Genomic DNA, 17870 nt, shown 5'->3' with positions numbered 1-17870 from the left:
GTTGCGTACGAATTTTGCTAGGAAGGTCGCCATCTTAGCGTCAATCTCCGGCGTGAGTGACACCCTTTCTTCCAATGCCGGGCGAGGGCATTCTGCCCATAGGCAGCTCCTGACCTCCTTGTCTAATGGCTTTTTAAGTCTAGCGGCTATGTATGATGCCACCTGCCGATCTGGGGTGCAGTAAATCATCCGGGTTCAACATGTCTCCCGCTACCAGGGGTTCCACCCCAGGATCAGCCACCACAGGGTGCCAGGGTCTGCTAGGTTCCCCATCTCCATCTGAGGTGTGGGACAAGTCGTCCGGATCCCCCCACCCCGCCCCTCCCAAAGACCACTCGATGGGTGGGCGGGGTTGGATGGGGGCTGGGAATCCAAGAAAGCCTTCTTTAGGTGTGCAAATGCACCCAAAACCACCCCTAGCCCTTCTGCACGCTAACGTTTAGACAGTGAGGCAGAGGTGGAAGGCTGCCCCGGAGGTAGGGGTTCAGAGACCCTTGAGGAGTCTTCCCTCTGTTCAAGGGTTCTTTAGTCTCCGAGGCTGAAGTTGGAGAATCTTTGTCTCCAAGGGTGCAGCACCTGTGTTACCGCCTTAAATATAGAAGCAACCATTACCTGACAAACTGTCATCAATGGAAAGGTAGGCTATTTCCTCTTCATCCTCCTCATAACAGTCTTGAAATCCATCCATCCATGATAACAGCACATCCAAGAGCACAAGTTTATTACTGGAAAGGCTCCTGCTCCCTGCTCTTACAAAGGGTGTCACCTGCCAGGGTGGGTCCCTTCAGTGAAGAGCACTTATCTTACCCGTGACGCGGTGTTCTGCGCCAGTCAGGGGCTCAGAAAAAGGCTCTTGCCTAATCTCTGCTCAAGCGTATCTTTTCCTCCCCTGAGTTTGAGAACTGGCCGCCGTGCGTGAGTCACCGCGTTTAACTGAGCGGAAGACAAGAGCTACAACGGCCTTGTAGGGGTAGAGGCGCATAGACGCGGGAAATAACTATCGCTGGTCCCCTTGCGGTCGGAAGCCTGCACCACGATCGGAGCTTAGCAGTGAGGAAAAACGAGAGAGCGGCCGCGAAAGGAACAAGAAAGTTCCTGCTGCCGCGCTGTGTGGAAAAAAGGTCACGTTAGCACAAACAGCAGCAGCACATAGTATGGAACGATGTTGCATAGAAAAATATGCCCATAGTAGACTTAGATAACTAAGTAAGAGATCACCAAATAGAGGGAAGAGCACAACACACTTATCTTAGGCTGCTGGAGCAGCGAAGAAAGAGGGAGATACAGTCCTCAGGGGGAGTCGTTGGAGAGCCTGTATCATGATAGGACATTACTGATGTTGAAGTTGTTGTTGCTTTTCCCTAGTTCTCATGGGAAATGATGTTTTTTGATTTGTTGTTTTAATGGCTGCAGTTGAAAATAAAAGTGGAGATAGAGCTGCCTAATGTGAGCTTCCGGTCCTGCCATAGAATGATCCTAGATAGCCTAGTGAATTAATTGGTCAACATGTTTCTCGCCTGGTTATGTCAGGAATGACCAAGTGGCGATTCATCAGGACCTAGAAACTAGCCTAAACTACAGAGTGTCTGGTTTGATGACCACACACCTTTAGAGGTAGAAACGCTGTTGACTATATACCACCTACTGACTACTTTTTTACCGAATTAAAATAGCCCAAGGAGTCATACTTTGTGTTTTGCTGTTAATTGATAGATGTTTTTTATTATACACTTATCACTGCACATTCTTTTCACTTAATTGTAAGCACTGGATCTTTTTTGATGCTATTTGATTGTTAGACTTCCAACATCCTGCAATAGTAAAAAGTGAACGAATAAATTAACTGCAGTTAAAAACATCTTTTTATGTGCCTGCTTGAACATTTGCCTTGGTACAGTAACTAATTATCTGGTTAGAAAAGCTGCTACCTGAGTTGACATATAAGGCCATGTTGAGGAAGTACTTGTGAAAAATAAATAATGAGGAGCAGAGGAAATGGGCATGCGAGAGCAACAGGCCATGTCCAGAGACTGGATGTAGGAAGGGTATCTTTGGGATAATAATCCTGATATTTAAAGAACGTCATAATAGATTTCTTTATCTTTCAGCTCGTTCGCTTGGTTCCATAGCACTGAGAAAAGCTGAAAATATTGCCTTGAAATACCACTTCAATGTCTTCAGTGTTAACCTAAATGAAGAGCTAGTCGCATTTTATGGAGGTAGCCTACAGCGACAGACCAAATTTGTTCACCAGTGCATTAAAGCAATCTTGAGGCTATACAAGGTAAGATGTTTGTGTAAGAGATGCTCACAAAACGGCCTTCAGTTTGAGCAAACTTGTTTATTGCACATGTTGCATGTCTTTGTTGAAATTGATTTGATGCACAGTTTGTTTGGTTCCCACTGATGCTTCTATCCTGCTTGTGATACTAGACCGACTCTGGCTATGTTTTTGCAGCAGTCACCTCATACCTTGCTGGTTCTGCTCCTCTGCGGTGTAGCAGATCTAAAACCTTGAACACCAGCAATTGAGGCCCTGAGACAACCTTAGCAGTTTGCAGTTTATTTGCATGTCTCTTCACAAAATAACATGGTAATGGTTGCATTGGTAGAATTTCACTGGGCGAGAATATTAGGAATTTCGAAAACCGAGGTAATTTGTTATAAATATTGAGATGTATACATGACCAGAGCCTTTATTCTGGCAGCCTGAAGAATGAAAGTTGAGATGTAGGCAAAGAGTGCCTTAAGAAGAGGAATCCAAAGGTTTAGCAAAAGCCTGAAACTTTTGTCTGATTTTGTTAGCTTGTCAAAGGTAAAAAAAATCACCCTTCCTCCCACATGATCGAACTTGTACTAACTTTAAAAATTGTTAGTGTTCAAACAGTAACATCTCATTGCTTTCTCTGCTATTAAAGTCTCCCAATATTTCCGCAGGGAAAATAGCAAAATCTGTTCTTTGGGTGTGAGACATTTTTAAGCTCATACTTGGCACTATTATGTACCGATGGCATCTTCAGAGTTAGATACAGGCATATTCACAGGAAACAGGCTTTACAACAAGGTTTTTACCATGTTGTACCTTTACTACGCATGTTTTACCACACCTGTTTTTTTAGAATGGCTATGCTTTTACAAGGTCTGCCTTTACCATGCATTTAAGGTAAGTTTGGAGGTGTGGGGGTCTCCCCCCACAAATACAAATACATTGTTTATATGTATAAATATATATAAACATTGCGTGGTAAAGGCATACGTTGTAAAAGAATATGCAATCTAAAAAACTGCCAGGTAAAAAGGCATGCAGAGTATTTCCCTGCATTGTTCTATCATACAACCCATATCCACCTCCCTTTTGTGGAGACTCCTGGAATATCCTGGCTGCAGTGGGGGTTCCAGATCATGCGTTACCATGAGTACTTTCCAAATAGCAAAACATGACATGTAGGACTATGAAAACAGGACCGTGTGTTGCGAATATTGTAACACCAATCTTAACAAGACCTCTTTGATGCTCACTTGCATAGTGCCCCACGTGGACACACACGCAAGCAACCAGGACTCTGTCTCTGGGACATAGTCTGTCTAAGTATATAGGAGGTAAGAACTACAAAGAACAAGATAGAAAATGTGTACCACAGAAAGTTTGCAAACGGGTTCTAGATCAGGGTGAATCATCGAACTAATCAGAGTAGGCTGCCGGCTTGTACTAAGGTACAACCAGGACCAAAGGAGGATAAAGTTGGACCTTGCATTACCCCAGGGAGTCCTGCTTCATAGCAGGATGAATCATAACTGTTATCACACCTTGACACCTTGGATGTTATACCTGCTTTCAGAATGCTTTCCACATATAAAAAGGATCACTCAGCATTACACGAGTCTTCGGTGTTCTCCTGCTCACTACTTGGATTGTGTCGGTGATACTGGCCACATACCTTTAAGACACATTCTAATTACGAAGGCCCTTAGAATTGTATGCAACACTTACATACACAAAACAAGCATTTGCAATGCAATAGGTCTCGCATTAGGAAAGTTTGAGCTATTGGTATTGTAAATGACATTTTTTTTATTTATGTGTTGGTTTTGAAAATAGGTAAATTAATAGCTTTGTCATTTACAATGCCAATAGTTTTAGCTTTCACAAATGTGACACCTATAGTTTTTGTAATGCAATATGTGTTGTATTTTCACGAAAATCCAAGAACAGAAGTGAAATATTAAAAAAAAATTGTGACATTTATATGACAGACATCATTGTTGTTCGAGTACTTTACGATGGTGTTTGGATTCCTGTAAATCCCCAGTGTTGCAGGGTGCTGGTAGAATGCATGCGCTTAATGTCCCGTGACAAAATATGTGTACTTTGTGTCTGTGCTGGTAGGGGCTAAGCGAGTTGTTAGTTATCTTCCCTAGTACCGCCTAAACTTTCCTTTTAGAGCAGCCAAAAAAGCTGCATTTCAGATATTCTAAAATAATTGTTGCAAAATAAGCATAGTGTTTGGAACTAGCTCCGTGTAGGAAGACCATTACAAGATGAGAAACAAACTCATTGGGGAATCGATCGTGGCAAACCGTAGTCCGTCACATAGCGCTTACGCAACCGGAGGGCGGCATGGCGTGACCTTAAGCTGCGCACGCGCACTGCTTCGCAACGTTCTCGTCTGTCGTCCTTTGTCCCGGGCGCTATCTTGCGCAGGGTGATCGGCCTCTGATTGGGTTCTGGAGTCCGGTTGTGGAGCCAGAGCGGGAAGGAAACCGGGAGCGGTGAGAGCGAGGGGGGGGGTGGGCTTGTATGGCGGTGGCGGACGCAACCGGAGGGCGGCATGTTGGTAGGCGTGACCTTTAGCTGCGCACGCGCACGCGCACTGCTTCGCAACGTTCTCGTCTGTCGTCCTTTGTCCCGGCTGCTATCTTGCGCAGGGTGATCGGCCTCTGATTGGGTTCTGGAGTCCGGTTGTGGAGCCAATAAGAGCGGGAAGGAAACCGGGAGCGGTGAGAGCGAGCGGGGGGGCGGGGGGCTTGTATGGCGGCGGTCTCTGTATGTGTGTGTGCGTGCGTGTAGGTGCGCTCCTGTGTGTGTGTGCGGCGGGGGGTGTGTTCCGGTGAGTCGGGGGAAGTAGGGGAGGGTGCGCGCGTGTGTGTGCCTTCCTGCCTGCGTGTGCATGTGTGTATGTCTGTGTTCAGGGAATCTGTGGCAGGGGACGTGCACGGCGCCGGGCTGGGCGTGCGCGTTAGCGCACCCAAATCCAAGCTCGTAACACTCTTTTGTCCCTCATTCCCCCGAGTCAGGTAACTAAAAGGCTCCCAGCTGGACGCATCCTTCGGAAGAAGTACCAGCGAGCCCTAAAAAAGCAACCACTCAACCTAGGATGAATGTTGTGCACCAAATGCCATTGACTTGACTAAGTCTGGCTTGTGCGTATGTGCTACCGTAGTCACAACCATAGAGAGATACATGAAATGATGTGAGTAGAGGAGAGACCTGGTCATGATTACAGAAAGAGGCTAAGAAGAGATGGGCATTAGCATTTAAGGGGCAGCGCGACCTTCACTTCAGGATGTAAAAAGGAATTGCAAGGGGGTGGTACGGACAGAGGGGAGACAGGCACACTGTCAAGGCATAGAAGTAGTGTAATGAGTCAATGCTCACATTGCCTGGTCTCTGCTTCCTACTGCGCTTTACAAATGCTGTATGATTGATTATTGATGCCTGCTTGTTGCTCCGACCCCCACATAGTAGCTGGCGACGAGGATGGGATTCCATCCTCGTTGCCAAAATGTGGCATACTCTCCACAAAAGAGACGTGGGTGCAGGTAAATTTTATTGGTAAATCCGGAGTCACCGGCTTGGGCTACCACACTATGACCATCACTGGCAGGGCCGGGCACGCACTCACACATTCACACAAAATTCAGCACATGGGCGCCAAAGCTCTCTCTGCCAACTAACAACAAATTTGCTTTTCTTAGTTTTTTTGTTTTCTTCTGGGGCGACTTACGTTGAAGACAGCACACCCTACCTTACAAATATAGAGTGATTGGTCCCTGTGCTGTTAGTCACAATGTGGTGCAGGGCCTGCAATGTCCTTATAAGTGAACCATCCTTTCATTATGAAAATAAGCCTCAACTGAATGAATTCCCTGTGGCTCAGCAGGGGGGGGGGAGGGGCGTACTGGCATTCAGCAGTCAGAGACTAGAGCTGACAGGCTTTGCTCTGACAGCCCCATTGTTAGAATCACTTCCCTTCAACCCTGTTCCAGCCCCTGCTCAAAATCCCTGGTTAGGGGTACCCTCCCGGAGCAAGGAGAAGTGCAGGTCCTAAGCAGGCGGAATTCAACACACACCGGTATAGAGTGATTTTATGCGTTTTTATATAGCGTGGACTTTACCCGAAAGTGTCAAAGCGCTTCACAATAGGAACAGAACTGATACAGGAGGAGAACATTACAAGTGAACAAATTACAAAAGCAAACGTTTAGTTACATGAGGCAAAAATGACAATTGTGAGCAAACAAAATACAAGAGGTAGCAAACGGTGCATTACAGGAGGAAAACGTGACATGTGTGCAGGTTACAACAGGGCACAAAGTACAATACAAGTAGAGGTATAATACTGCAATAAATGGCAGACACTCAAGCACAAGAATAGTCGCGCCCTCCTGCGTGCTCGCCCCTCTTGTGGTCACACAAACCCCACAATCCTGTTTCTTTTTGTGTTGCGACCCTCCCCACCCCACCCCACCCTCCCAGGTAAATCCACTCGCGCCTTGATTGTCCCGATGACATATCTCGATAGAGCTGGGAAGTTGAAAACAAGACAATCCTGTCAGCTCAACTCCCAGACCCCTAACGTTCACAAAGGGGGTTAAACGGATTACCGATGGAACACAGACCGAGGCAAATATTCTACAGAGACAACACCGCGATAGTATAATGCAGCAAGGTACAAATTAATTCGAAAGCGCCAAATGTAACAAAAAAAACAACCGTTTCAGAGCACTTCACATTTGACTGGCGAGAAAGTCTCTATAAACATTGCATTCTGAGAAAGGTCCAGAAAGGGACAGCACAGGCGAAGGACAGGGTGTTGTTTGGTGCTCGAATGTCCTGCAGTTGATAGCACGGCCCAGGCACAGTGTCCTTCATTACCTCTAACCTAGTCTCGAGACCTAGATATCTCTCGCGCCAGCCTCCTCTGGAACCAGCAAATGAGCAGACGAAACGCCGGCTGGCTCGGCCGCTGAACCATCAGTGACACTAGTCCATTGAAAGCATCTCCGAAGGCGCAAGCCTGTTTGTACATGGAAAGTAATAAACGTGTATGCACACACTTACATTGAACTTTAGAACAATAAAAACCTAAGGCATGCTCATCACAACACAATTAAACATTTACTGAGGTGGTGCCATTCCCGACACTGTTAATAATTTATTTTGCTATCACTTACATTATATGTCGTATTGCGCTAAAAACAAGTATAATAAAAACTCACCGCCGCAGCCCGGCTTGTACAGGAAGCCAGGCAACCTGTGTTGGGACGGGGGCGGGGCCGCAAAAAGACAGGAAGCCGACGGGAGCCTACCCCGCGCTCCTGTGCCGAAGCGCTCCTGTGCCCGTCAGCCGGAAGATTGCCGGAAGATTTGCGCGTCAGCTAGCGGGGCTCCCATGCTCGTGGAGAGCCCCGCCTGCTGCTAAGGATGACCCGCTGCCTGCCGCTGCCTGCCGAAGGAGAGAGGGACACAGGAAAAGAACTCGGTGAGTGGGGTGGGAGTGGGGGGGTGGGGGGACATGTGCGCGCGCGAGTGTGTCTGTGTGTGTGTTTGTGCCTGTGTGTGCGCGTGAGTCTGTGTGTGTGTTTGTGCCTGTGTGTGCGCGTGTGTCTGTGTGTGTATGTATGCATGCATGCATGCGTGTGTAAAAAGATCCGATGACTGGTGGGGGGATGTAAAGTGAAAGTAAGCAGCGCGCGTGTGGTGGCTGGCTGTGTGCGCCCTCAGAGTGGATGGCAGCAGAAGTCAGGAGAGGCGGCTGAGGCGGTAAGTGGGGCTTGGCACCTGTGTGTGAGGTGTGTATGGTGTGTGCGTATGGTGTGTGCGTGTGTGTGTGTGTGCGCGCGCGCGATTGAAAGGCTGACTGGCTGTGCAAAGTTGGAGCAAGAGATGTGCACGGCTGGGGGGGCGGGGCCAGAGGGGGCGCGTCCACGAGATGTAATCGGCGCTCGTGGCCAGATCTAGGTCGCTTCACAAGGAACTCGGTAACAATAGGTCTAGCGAGACCTAAAAAGCAGCAGTGCCAAAAATAATCTCTTCTCAATGTTGAACGTTATTCTAGAAACCACAATATAAATACTTTGTTGCACTTCATTTGTGCCGCTACTAACTGTGAGAACACATTGCGACTTTACAGGTATGATAGGACTGTGGGAAAGATAGATATGCAGGGGTTTCATATGACAATACTACTCCAGCGCCAGCCGCCTGCTGGAGTCTGCCTCACCACAAGCACTAGGGACTGTCTATATGATCAGGACTATAGAAAAAGTGGGGTTGTGTCCTTTGCGGGGCTGGGTAGGATGACGTAACAATGTTTATAAATAAGGGAACCCGGTCACGTTTCAATTCTGCCTCTTTTTTTATTCTGAGCAGATTTTAAACCCTAAAGAATTAATCCTTGTGTATTGATGAATATTTATGCGGTATGCAAGTTACATCACCTTATATACTTTTGAGGTTGTCTGAGGTTTATATGTTGCAGTACAAAAACAATGATTCACTACGTACAGTTATATATACACTTTTTACACCAAAGAACAATCAATTGAAAAACAATTATACATTTAACACTTCACAGTACACTTTCTACAAACCTATTCTAAGTTGTACCCTAGTAACTAATTTAACACCAGACCTACACTGGTTTATTTCTATCTAGTAGAGGACTGGTCTCAAAAGGGCATGCTTATTTTTAAATACTTTATTCTGTTGACTGTGTACACCAGTAGGTATACACCGTTTTATTTGTTGCCCTTTGCGAGTTAAATGTTCGTGAACAAGCCAACGCGTTTCCAAGCCCGTTTTCCTATTCGCCGGGCTTTGCTTCAGGGTTTCCCTCATTTATAAACTTTATATGATTAGGACAGCATCATCAATGAGTAAGCATACCCCTCAGTTCTGTGGTGTACTTGGTCACACATTTATGTTGAAATCAAAGTAGATTTTAAATATAGTATATTGATAAATAATATGTTTGTAATAGATGAGCTTAATAAGATATGATAATGCAGTGGATGTTGATAGAGACTGCTCTTTTAAAATGTACCCAGATATGTTGTAACTAACTTCTGAGACTTTGCATTTTCCTTTTAAGGGCAGAGATTTTGCACCCCGCAGTGTTGTACTTGTGGGACATTCCATGGGTGGTCTTGTTGCAAGAGCATTGCTTGCCCTGAAGAGTTTTAATCCTGAGCTGATTAACCTCATTGTAACACAAGCTACACCTCATGTTGCACCAGTGCTTCCTACAGACCAATATCTGATTGGTAAGTTAAGCTGTTTTTTAATTTCATTAAAAAAAATCTTTATTTTACTAACAACCGCAGTTTTACAGTCGTCAAACTAACAGTTGGCCACTACTCTGCTCAGTTTCCATTGCTCCCATTCACAGCAGATAGTGTCCAGTAGGTAATGGTGGGAGTAGGAGAAGGTAAAAAGGGGAAGAGTGAAGTTGATAACAGCATGTAGGAAACATATTCCCGTATTTATATATGGATCCTTACCTAATAAAGCATTCTCTAAGCATTGTAGCAGTGACAGATTCTGACCTTTTAAATTTCCAGAGCAAGTTATACAGAAATGCTTGAATCCAAAACCCAATTAAGTAATGTCTACTCAGACCTGGCAATAGACATTAAAGGCGTCAGAGTATAGTTCTAAATATAGTATTGCCTCTCTATCCAAAGATACAAAGTGTGGGGCTTCGGCGATGTGTGTGTCAGTGTCAATCATTCAGGGTTTAACATAGTCTTACCTTGAATGACCCCCCAGATGCAGCAGAATGCTTCTATTTTGGTGTTTAACCTGTAAATTATCCTTTTATAGGGGCCATGCAGAAGTGTTCTATAAGTCACTCTTCTCGGGTGTTACAATACGCACTTTTGCTATGGCTAGCACTGAACATTCGTCTTCAGTAGTTTAAGTGGCTTTCCCATAACAATACTGTAGTGCTATTAGAGTTTGTTAATGTAAGTCCTGCCTCTCTGAAACTCTGGTCCCATAACTGTAGAAGGTAAAACTATACTCCTGCATACGCACATGCCTTATAATATTCGTAGTATCACTTTATATCGGCTTCAGTAACAATTGAGAATGTTTTAGTAGACAGAAATGACATTTCTATATTAACTTGTGGGTGGAGTTGATGCACAGCTTGGAAATATTCAAGACTTATTTTTGATTGAATTTGGTTTCAATTTAAGGTGCTGCTGATGGGGGACGCTTTCCGTTTATAGCGTTACCCATCAGATAATTTTCCCACTGATCCGTTACCAGGAGTTGATAGCACACCATCTAAATAAATCATCATGTCATATGAGGACATAGCAAGAAGTACAGAGGAAAGAGCAGACACCTTCGCCTTCAAGGATGATGAAGCATTAATTCGGGAAGAATTCACACAATCACCCACCCAAAAAACCAAGGAACAACAATTAAAACAACTGATTTACTTATCAAAAAGGGAAGTCAATCAAAAGCTGCATGCCAGCACGTTAATACGGTACCACAGATCACAAAGAATTCCTCGCGGTCTCCGCATAGCATTAAAACCGTCACTATGCAAGAACTCAAAAAACTTTCAAGAAAAATGGTACGCCATTTTGAACAAGTGCTCTCTGGACTTGATTTTATTAATTATTGAGGAGCTTTCCAGTATTCTGGAGGAATTAACCAAAGAAATCGCTGAGGTATCAACAGAATTAACAAACATGATGACGTCTGAGGATTGGTCCAAATCCTTGGAAGATATCAATGATCAGATCGCCAAACACTTCAGAGAAATAAACGACAGAAAAATCAGGAAATTCAAAAGGGACACCCTAGATTATATACCTGAGGTGTATACCTGGGCGGAAGTATACGCCCAAAGGAGGGGAAACCGTCCCTATACACAGTATACAGATACATCATCTTCTGGAAGTGACAGTTCTAATAGACCCCAAGGAGGAAGAACTCAACAAACGGGCACATCACGAACAGCACCCAGAACCGAAGAAAGACAAGCGCCTCAGCAACAACAAGTACTTTTTTAGAGGAAGGCTTTCCCCCAGTCGAAGACCCAGGAGGGGAAAAAACAAAAGAAAAAGAACACCCCAACACCAGGAGCACAACAGTACCCAAGAAAGACAAAGAGAAGAAAAAAACACAGATCAAGGACAACTAGTGATTAATATATCAGACTACAATATAACCATGGAGGAGAGAAACCTACTACAGAAGGGAACATCGTTTGTTCCTACCACAGACACTGATACATTGGAACTAGAAGAGAGCTTTTTTAAGTTAATGAGAAAGATGAGACTCAGACATTTCTTTGATAACATTCTACCGGACAAAACCGAGGAACAAGACGACCAATTGAAGGGATTAAGACCACACAGCACGTTTCAAGTACCAATCAGTCATAAGACCTTAGACCTATTTAAAAGAATGGTGAAACAGGATCTAAACAAAATAAAACATAACAGATCCAACAGAAGGAACATAACACAAAAAGACATGGGCATACTAAAAAGATTGGCTAACAACGAAAAAATCACATGTGTTAAAGCAGATAAAGGCGGAGCCCTTATCATCATGAATTCTAGCATGTACGAAAACAAAATAATGGTACACCTCTCGGACAAGAACACATATATGGAATTGGAGGGCAACCCCACCAATGAGTACATGAAAGAAGTGAAACTCATCATAGAAAAGGCAGTAGAAAATGGCATAATAAATAACAGAACCAAGAATTTTCTGATTAAGCAGAACCCGAAAAGTCCATCTCTCACCTCATGGATCCACCAATGAGACCGATCGTATCAACGTGCCGCAGTTTACATGAGCCAATAGACCAATTCCTTGATAAACATTTGCAACCCTTGGTCAAAGAAATGCGCACATATATCAAGGATACATCAGACTTTCTAATCAAACTTCAAAATATAAACATGAAAGAAAATGAGGAACTGATTGTGTGTACAGCTGACGTAAAAGCCCTATATACATCAATCCCCCACGCCTCAGGAATAGAGGCAATAGAACAAGCATTGGTCAATTCAAACTTAGAATTACCTTTACAAACCTTCCTCATGGAGCTCATCCTATTTACATTGTACTGAAGCTATTTCCGACATGGTGACAAGTGGTACCAACAGCTGGTGGGCACTTCAATGGGCAACTGTGCCTCGCCGGCATATGCTAATATTTTCATGGGACAATGCGAAGATCGATATATATTTTCAAATAAAATAGGGCAGGACAATATCAAATTACTAGTACGATTCATAGATGATATTTTCATCGTATGGAAAGGTACAGAAGAGCAATTGGAAAGGGCACTATCCATACTAAACACACAGGATAAACGCATCCAGTTGACATGGGAAATTTCTAAAAAAAAGTGTGACATTTCTAGACGTAGAAGTAAAACTAACACCAGGCGGTTTTGAAACGGATATATACCGCAAACCCACAGACAGAAACAACATGTTACATTATTCAAGTTTCCATCAGACTTCACTAAAGGAACACCTTCCATTTTCCCAGATGGCAAGGGCAAAAAGAATCACTTCAGACACTCAGAAAGCAATAGTGAGGACAAAAGAAATGGGCGAACGTTTCAAAGATAGAGGATATCCAGAATCTTTAATAAAGAAAACTGAAGAAAGAGTACAAACAAAATCAAGAAGGGATTTGCTTACTCCAAATGTTAAAACAGACAATTTGAGAATTGTTGCAGTATCCAAATTCTCTACTTCCAGCACACGATTTAAAAATGTCATTCGCAAACATTGGCCAATGCTGAATCTGGAACCCGATTTCAATAATATTTTTGAATCAACACCACTATTTGCTCATACAAGGGGTAAAAATCTGGGTGAAATACTGAAACAAAAGACATTGGGCCCAACACAATACAAAGAAACACGGCCGTGTTTCAACTGCAGTAATTGCAATAACATTATCACTGGCAATGTGATGACACACCCCATGGGAGGACATAACATTAATCTGAGGGTCAGAGCCACCTGTGACACCCCTAATGGTCTTTATCTGTTGAAATGCCCATGTGGGAAGGTATACATTGGCAAAACAGAAAGAAAAATAAAGACCCGTATTGTGGAGCACAAATCGAACATTCGCACAAAAACCAGTAAATCTACAGTTTCATGTCACTTCATGGAGGCCCATCACAACATCTCGCAGTTGAAGTTTCTTGTACTTGAAATAATAGAAAAGAAAGAAGGAAGAGACAACAACCAGTTTCTATTACAGAGGGAAAGCCACTGGATACAGTTATTGGGGTCCCTTAAACCCAATGGACTCAATGATCGGGTTGAACTTTCTTGTTACCTGTAACAAACATGTATAACAGTTGGATTACATTCTAAAAAGGGTGCAGTGCACCCATTGCCTTGGTTTATAATGGTGTATGATTGTACTGTATCAGCATTTAAAGCCCATGCATATAACACTCACTCCCTATATCATGGCACAACCTCCTTGCAACTTTTCATTATTTATTATTATTATTTTTTATAGTTCAATGAGTATAATGAGGGTTCATACACACGTCGATTTTACTTATTTTACATTTTTTTACCATCACTTTTCGGGATGTTTTGCTTCGAGTTGAGTTTATTTTTCTGACGCTCCAAGTCTGTTTTCTCCCTGATCTTGGTCGCGTAGTCTGCTTTTACTGTTTACTCCGATGTCCACGTGACACGGAAGTAATGTTACGGATACCGGCAACACTAGCTTTTGAACATCAGAAGACAGGCAAGACCGGTCTCACGATAGATGAAACCATACCCCAAGACGAAAGCGGTTAGTACTAAGACTCAATATATTTTTACTTCTGAACAGTCTTAGACCAGAACGATTGGCTTACGATCTCGCTTTTTTCATACAGTATTAGAGGTTCGAGCCCGCTGCGTTTAAACGTGAGTTTGGTTTGACGTTTTATTTTATTTTACGACCCACTCGGATAGCGTTCACGGGCATGTTTCACCATTCACGAGCACTGTTTGAGAAATTCCAGCATGACTTGGGTCCCTTAACAAATGAAAGCACTTAATATGTGAATGCTCATACGTGAATTCTTTGTGATCAGAGAGGGGCGTGGCTTGGACGCCGATGGTGATGGTCGCCTGAGAGCTCGGCTCCGGGACTGAGCCAGTTTTTATCCTGCAGATCGGGGGCCGTGGGACACCCCGACCCCCAAAAACTGAAGATCGGGTTGGAGTGGACCTGCTGTGACACCCGGAGACACTCGAAAACCAGTTGTTCCGACGAAAAAGCGAAGTTGCGAGGAACACAGAGCGGAGCCCAAGATGGCGCCCGGACCTTATCGATGGCTTCGCCGAGACCCCAGACCAGTGGACGCTTAGCAGATCTACATGCATCTTCTCCACATCCTATCTTTCAGAGAAGCGACCGTCCGGTGTATGGTTTGGAAGGGTCTGGGCACTGTGGCCATCCCTGAAGGGAGTGTTAATCGAATTTTCGGCGCATGCTGGTCATGAATGGCCGGAGGCCCTGGGCGAAACGACAATACCACGAGACACGCCCGGCTGCCTCTCACTGCGTACCTGAACTCGCCGGAGCCCTGGCACTTGATGGGCAGCACGGCGACCTGGCGCCATAAAGTCTCCGGCAGCACTGGTAATTCTCATTCGAGGTCTTCCTCGACCCGACAGGCCTACCCAGATTGGCGCCGATCGCCTCCGCCTCCCCCTCGTTGGACACGGCAGTGGCACATCCAGAAGAGTCGGAGGAGTGGTAACCCTTGGCGAAGACGATCGGAGGCCCTCTTCACAAAGACCACGTACCAGGAGAGCCATAGTCGACGCCCACACGTGGTAGTGACTCTGCCGAATTTTCCCCCACGAGACCCACCCGCCATGGGGAAACCAAGGGGGCCCAAAGGGACCACCCCGGCCGCCTCGGACACGGAGGCGCCGGATAAGGACGATCGGGTTGACCTGGAGAGCTCTGGTGGTCCCCACCTACAGCAACAGTTCGACCGGGTCCTGGAGGCGATCGCAAACACGCGATCAGCCCTGCAGCAAGACCTCGCCCAGGTTGCAACGAGTTTGGGCCTCCTCAGAGCGGACCACGGCAAGCTCTCGGACAGAGTTAAGGAGATAGAGAGCTCAGTGAAGGTTCTGGAGCCAGCGCAGAAGACTCTGGCCGCGACGATGAAAGATGCCCTGTCCCGGATCGATGCTTTGGAGAAACTGGCGGAAGACGCTGAAGGGCGTAACAGATGGAACAATATTCGAGTGGTTGGCCTGCCGGAAAAGATCGAAGATGGCGACATGGTGGCCTACCTAGAAGCTTGGCTCCGAGACAAGGTGGCTCCGGAGGGTCTGTCCTCCTTCTATACCCTGGAACGAGCGCATAGGGTGCCGGCGAGGCCACCGCAACAAGGTCGGGCCCCACGCCTGGTGGTGGCGCGTTTATTACACTTTCGGGACAGAGACCTGCTTCTCAACGCTGCCAGACACAATGGCCCTTATCAGGTGGAGAATAGCCAGGTGAACATTTTCCCAGACTATACGTATGAGACCCAACGAAAACGGACTTCTTTCCTGGCGGTCAAGCGAGAGCTCCGGAGCGAGGGTATCCAGTACTCGCTCCTTTTTCCTGCAAGGCTCTGTATTATCCTGGACGACAAGACCTTTGATACCCCGGAGGAAGTTTGTAATTGGCTCGAACTATATAGGGCTGGCAAAGATGGTTTCGGCTCATCATCCCAGTTGACTTCGGAACCCGGACAACAACGTCGTTCCAAGAGACTCCGAAGCCGCCGCGGCAAGCCAGGCAAACCTTCGACCGAGGAGGCTATGGTGGAGCGGCGGGGAGTACTGGAAATGGTCTCCAATCTGTCTGGTTCACAAGGTGGCCCCATAGTTGAAGAACCTGAACCCGGCGGCGAGGGGGCTCATACGGACACGGAGGAGTCAGAGACAGATAGTGTTCACTTGCCAGTGGTTACTCCAAACTCGGTTGAGGACATGCTGGATGGGCAGGGATGATCGGGTGAGCTAATGCCATTTGGGCGGGGGTTCACAGCGGGGGGTGTGGTGGATGCGATTAATGCCATGATCCGCTGATGGGGTTGGGGGGCCCCGTTCGGGCTGACGCCTTTTGACTCGGGGCTCGAATTAGTCTCGGTGGTCCGAGATTTGAAGGCCCATTACTGGCGCCCGGCCCGCACCTAGCCCTTAAGGCATCCCTGCGGTGGCGACCGCAGGATTAGTCGGGGATCAGGGGGTTGCTGGGGACACGGTTTGGATGGGAACTAGATGGAGCTATTTGGGTCCTGTTCTGGGGTGGGTGCGATGGGGATCGTTTCAGAGGGGTTTTGGGCTTTTGTTGGGGAAGATGGCCGCCATCAGTGTTGACTTGACTGTTGCTTATTTTTTGTTTGAGCGTTGGTGGGAATGCCCGGGAAGGTCAATGTGGGACAATGGCTGAGATCGCTAATGTAAAATGCATCACTTGGAATGTACGGGGGCTTCACACTATGTCCAGGCGACACAAGGTTCACGCTTATCTACTGCGTAGAGGGGTGCAGATAGCGCTGCTGCAGGAGACACATCTCACCAAGGCGGAAGGGGCGGCGCTGCAGCGTAGGTGGAGAGGGCAGGTCTACTGCACTACATACTCAGCTTATGCGAGGGGGGCGCTAATATGGATAAGGGCTGGGGTTCCCATGCAGGTTACAAAATCGGTGGTGGATCCGGAGGGTCGCTATGTAGTTATCTCAGGCACGTTGGGGGGTAGGGACCTGAATATTTGTTGTGTTTATGCACCTAATGTGGACCAGATTGCCTTCCTCTCCGGGTTATCGGGCTCATTGGCCCATTTCCTCTCGGGAACCCTCTTACTGGGTGGTGATTTTAACTCGGTAGCGGACGTGGAGACCGACCGCTCGCACCCCCCCCTCCCGGACTCTCCAGTCCGGCGAGTGGCTAGAGGGAGGAAGGAATGGCAGACGCACTGGGGACTCACGGACATCTGGCGAGCGCAACACCCCGCCTCTAGAGACTATTCCTACTTTTCTGGCCTACACGAATTGCACGTGCGGTTAGATGGGTTTCTGGGATCGGCGGAGTTGGTGTCCGCAGCAGTGCGCACTGAATATTTGACTAGGACCATCTCGGACCACAACCCCCTCCTAGCGGACTTCCGTTGGTTTCCCGGGACCCCTAGCGTGCCCACCTGGAAATTGCGCCCGGAGATCTTAGAGGACATAGTCTTTAGGGCGGACCTAGAGGAAAGAATTTCTGACTATTTTGCGACCAATGGGGGCACCGCTGGATCGAGAGCATCGGAATGGGACGCGTTTAAGGTAGTAGTCAGGGGCTATTGTATCTCTAAGAAGGTGGGTATGAGGCGTGTCATCCTTGATGACCTGACCGCGGCTGACCAGAAGCTCCGTGAGTTGGAACTTCGCCGCCCTGGCCATCCTGAACTCCAGGAGCGCACGGCTGCGGCGAGAGAGGCGGTGGCGGCGGAAGTCGAAAGACTGCGCTGCTTCGATTATAAGGCCTACACTACTAGGTCGCTCACGGAGGGGGACAAATCGGGCGCG

The 17870-nt window shown here is 46.6% G+C and overlaps 1 protein-coding gene across 1 annotated transcript in view; it reads left to right on the top strand.

Moving 5' to 3' along the window:
- The window catches only part of PGAP1 (post-GPI attachment to proteins inositol deacylase 1), an 868977-nt gene that overhangs the window by 140356 nt on the left and 710751 nt on the right, over nucleotides 1-17870 (top strand). Inside the window, exons 3-4 of the mRNA XM_086955415.1 lie at nucleotides 2109-2284; nucleotides 9375-9546. Of these exons, the coding sequence (XP_086811541.1) occupies nucleotides 2109-2284; nucleotides 9375-9546 (348 nt within the window). The remainder of the gene's footprint in view (nucleotides 1-2108; nucleotides 2285-9374; nucleotides 9547-17870) is intronic.

The sequence above is a fragment of the Lissotriton vulgaris genome, chromosome 2_1, assembly GCF_964263255.1.
Source record: "Lissotriton vulgaris chromosome 2_1, aLisVul1.2, whole genome shotgun sequence".
Taxonomy (NCBI): Eukaryota; Metazoa; Chordata; class Amphibia; order Caudata; family Salamandridae; genus Lissotriton; species Lissotriton vulgaris.
Note: the sequence above shows the minus strand (reverse complement) of the source record. Positions and strands in the feature narration are given on the sequence as shown.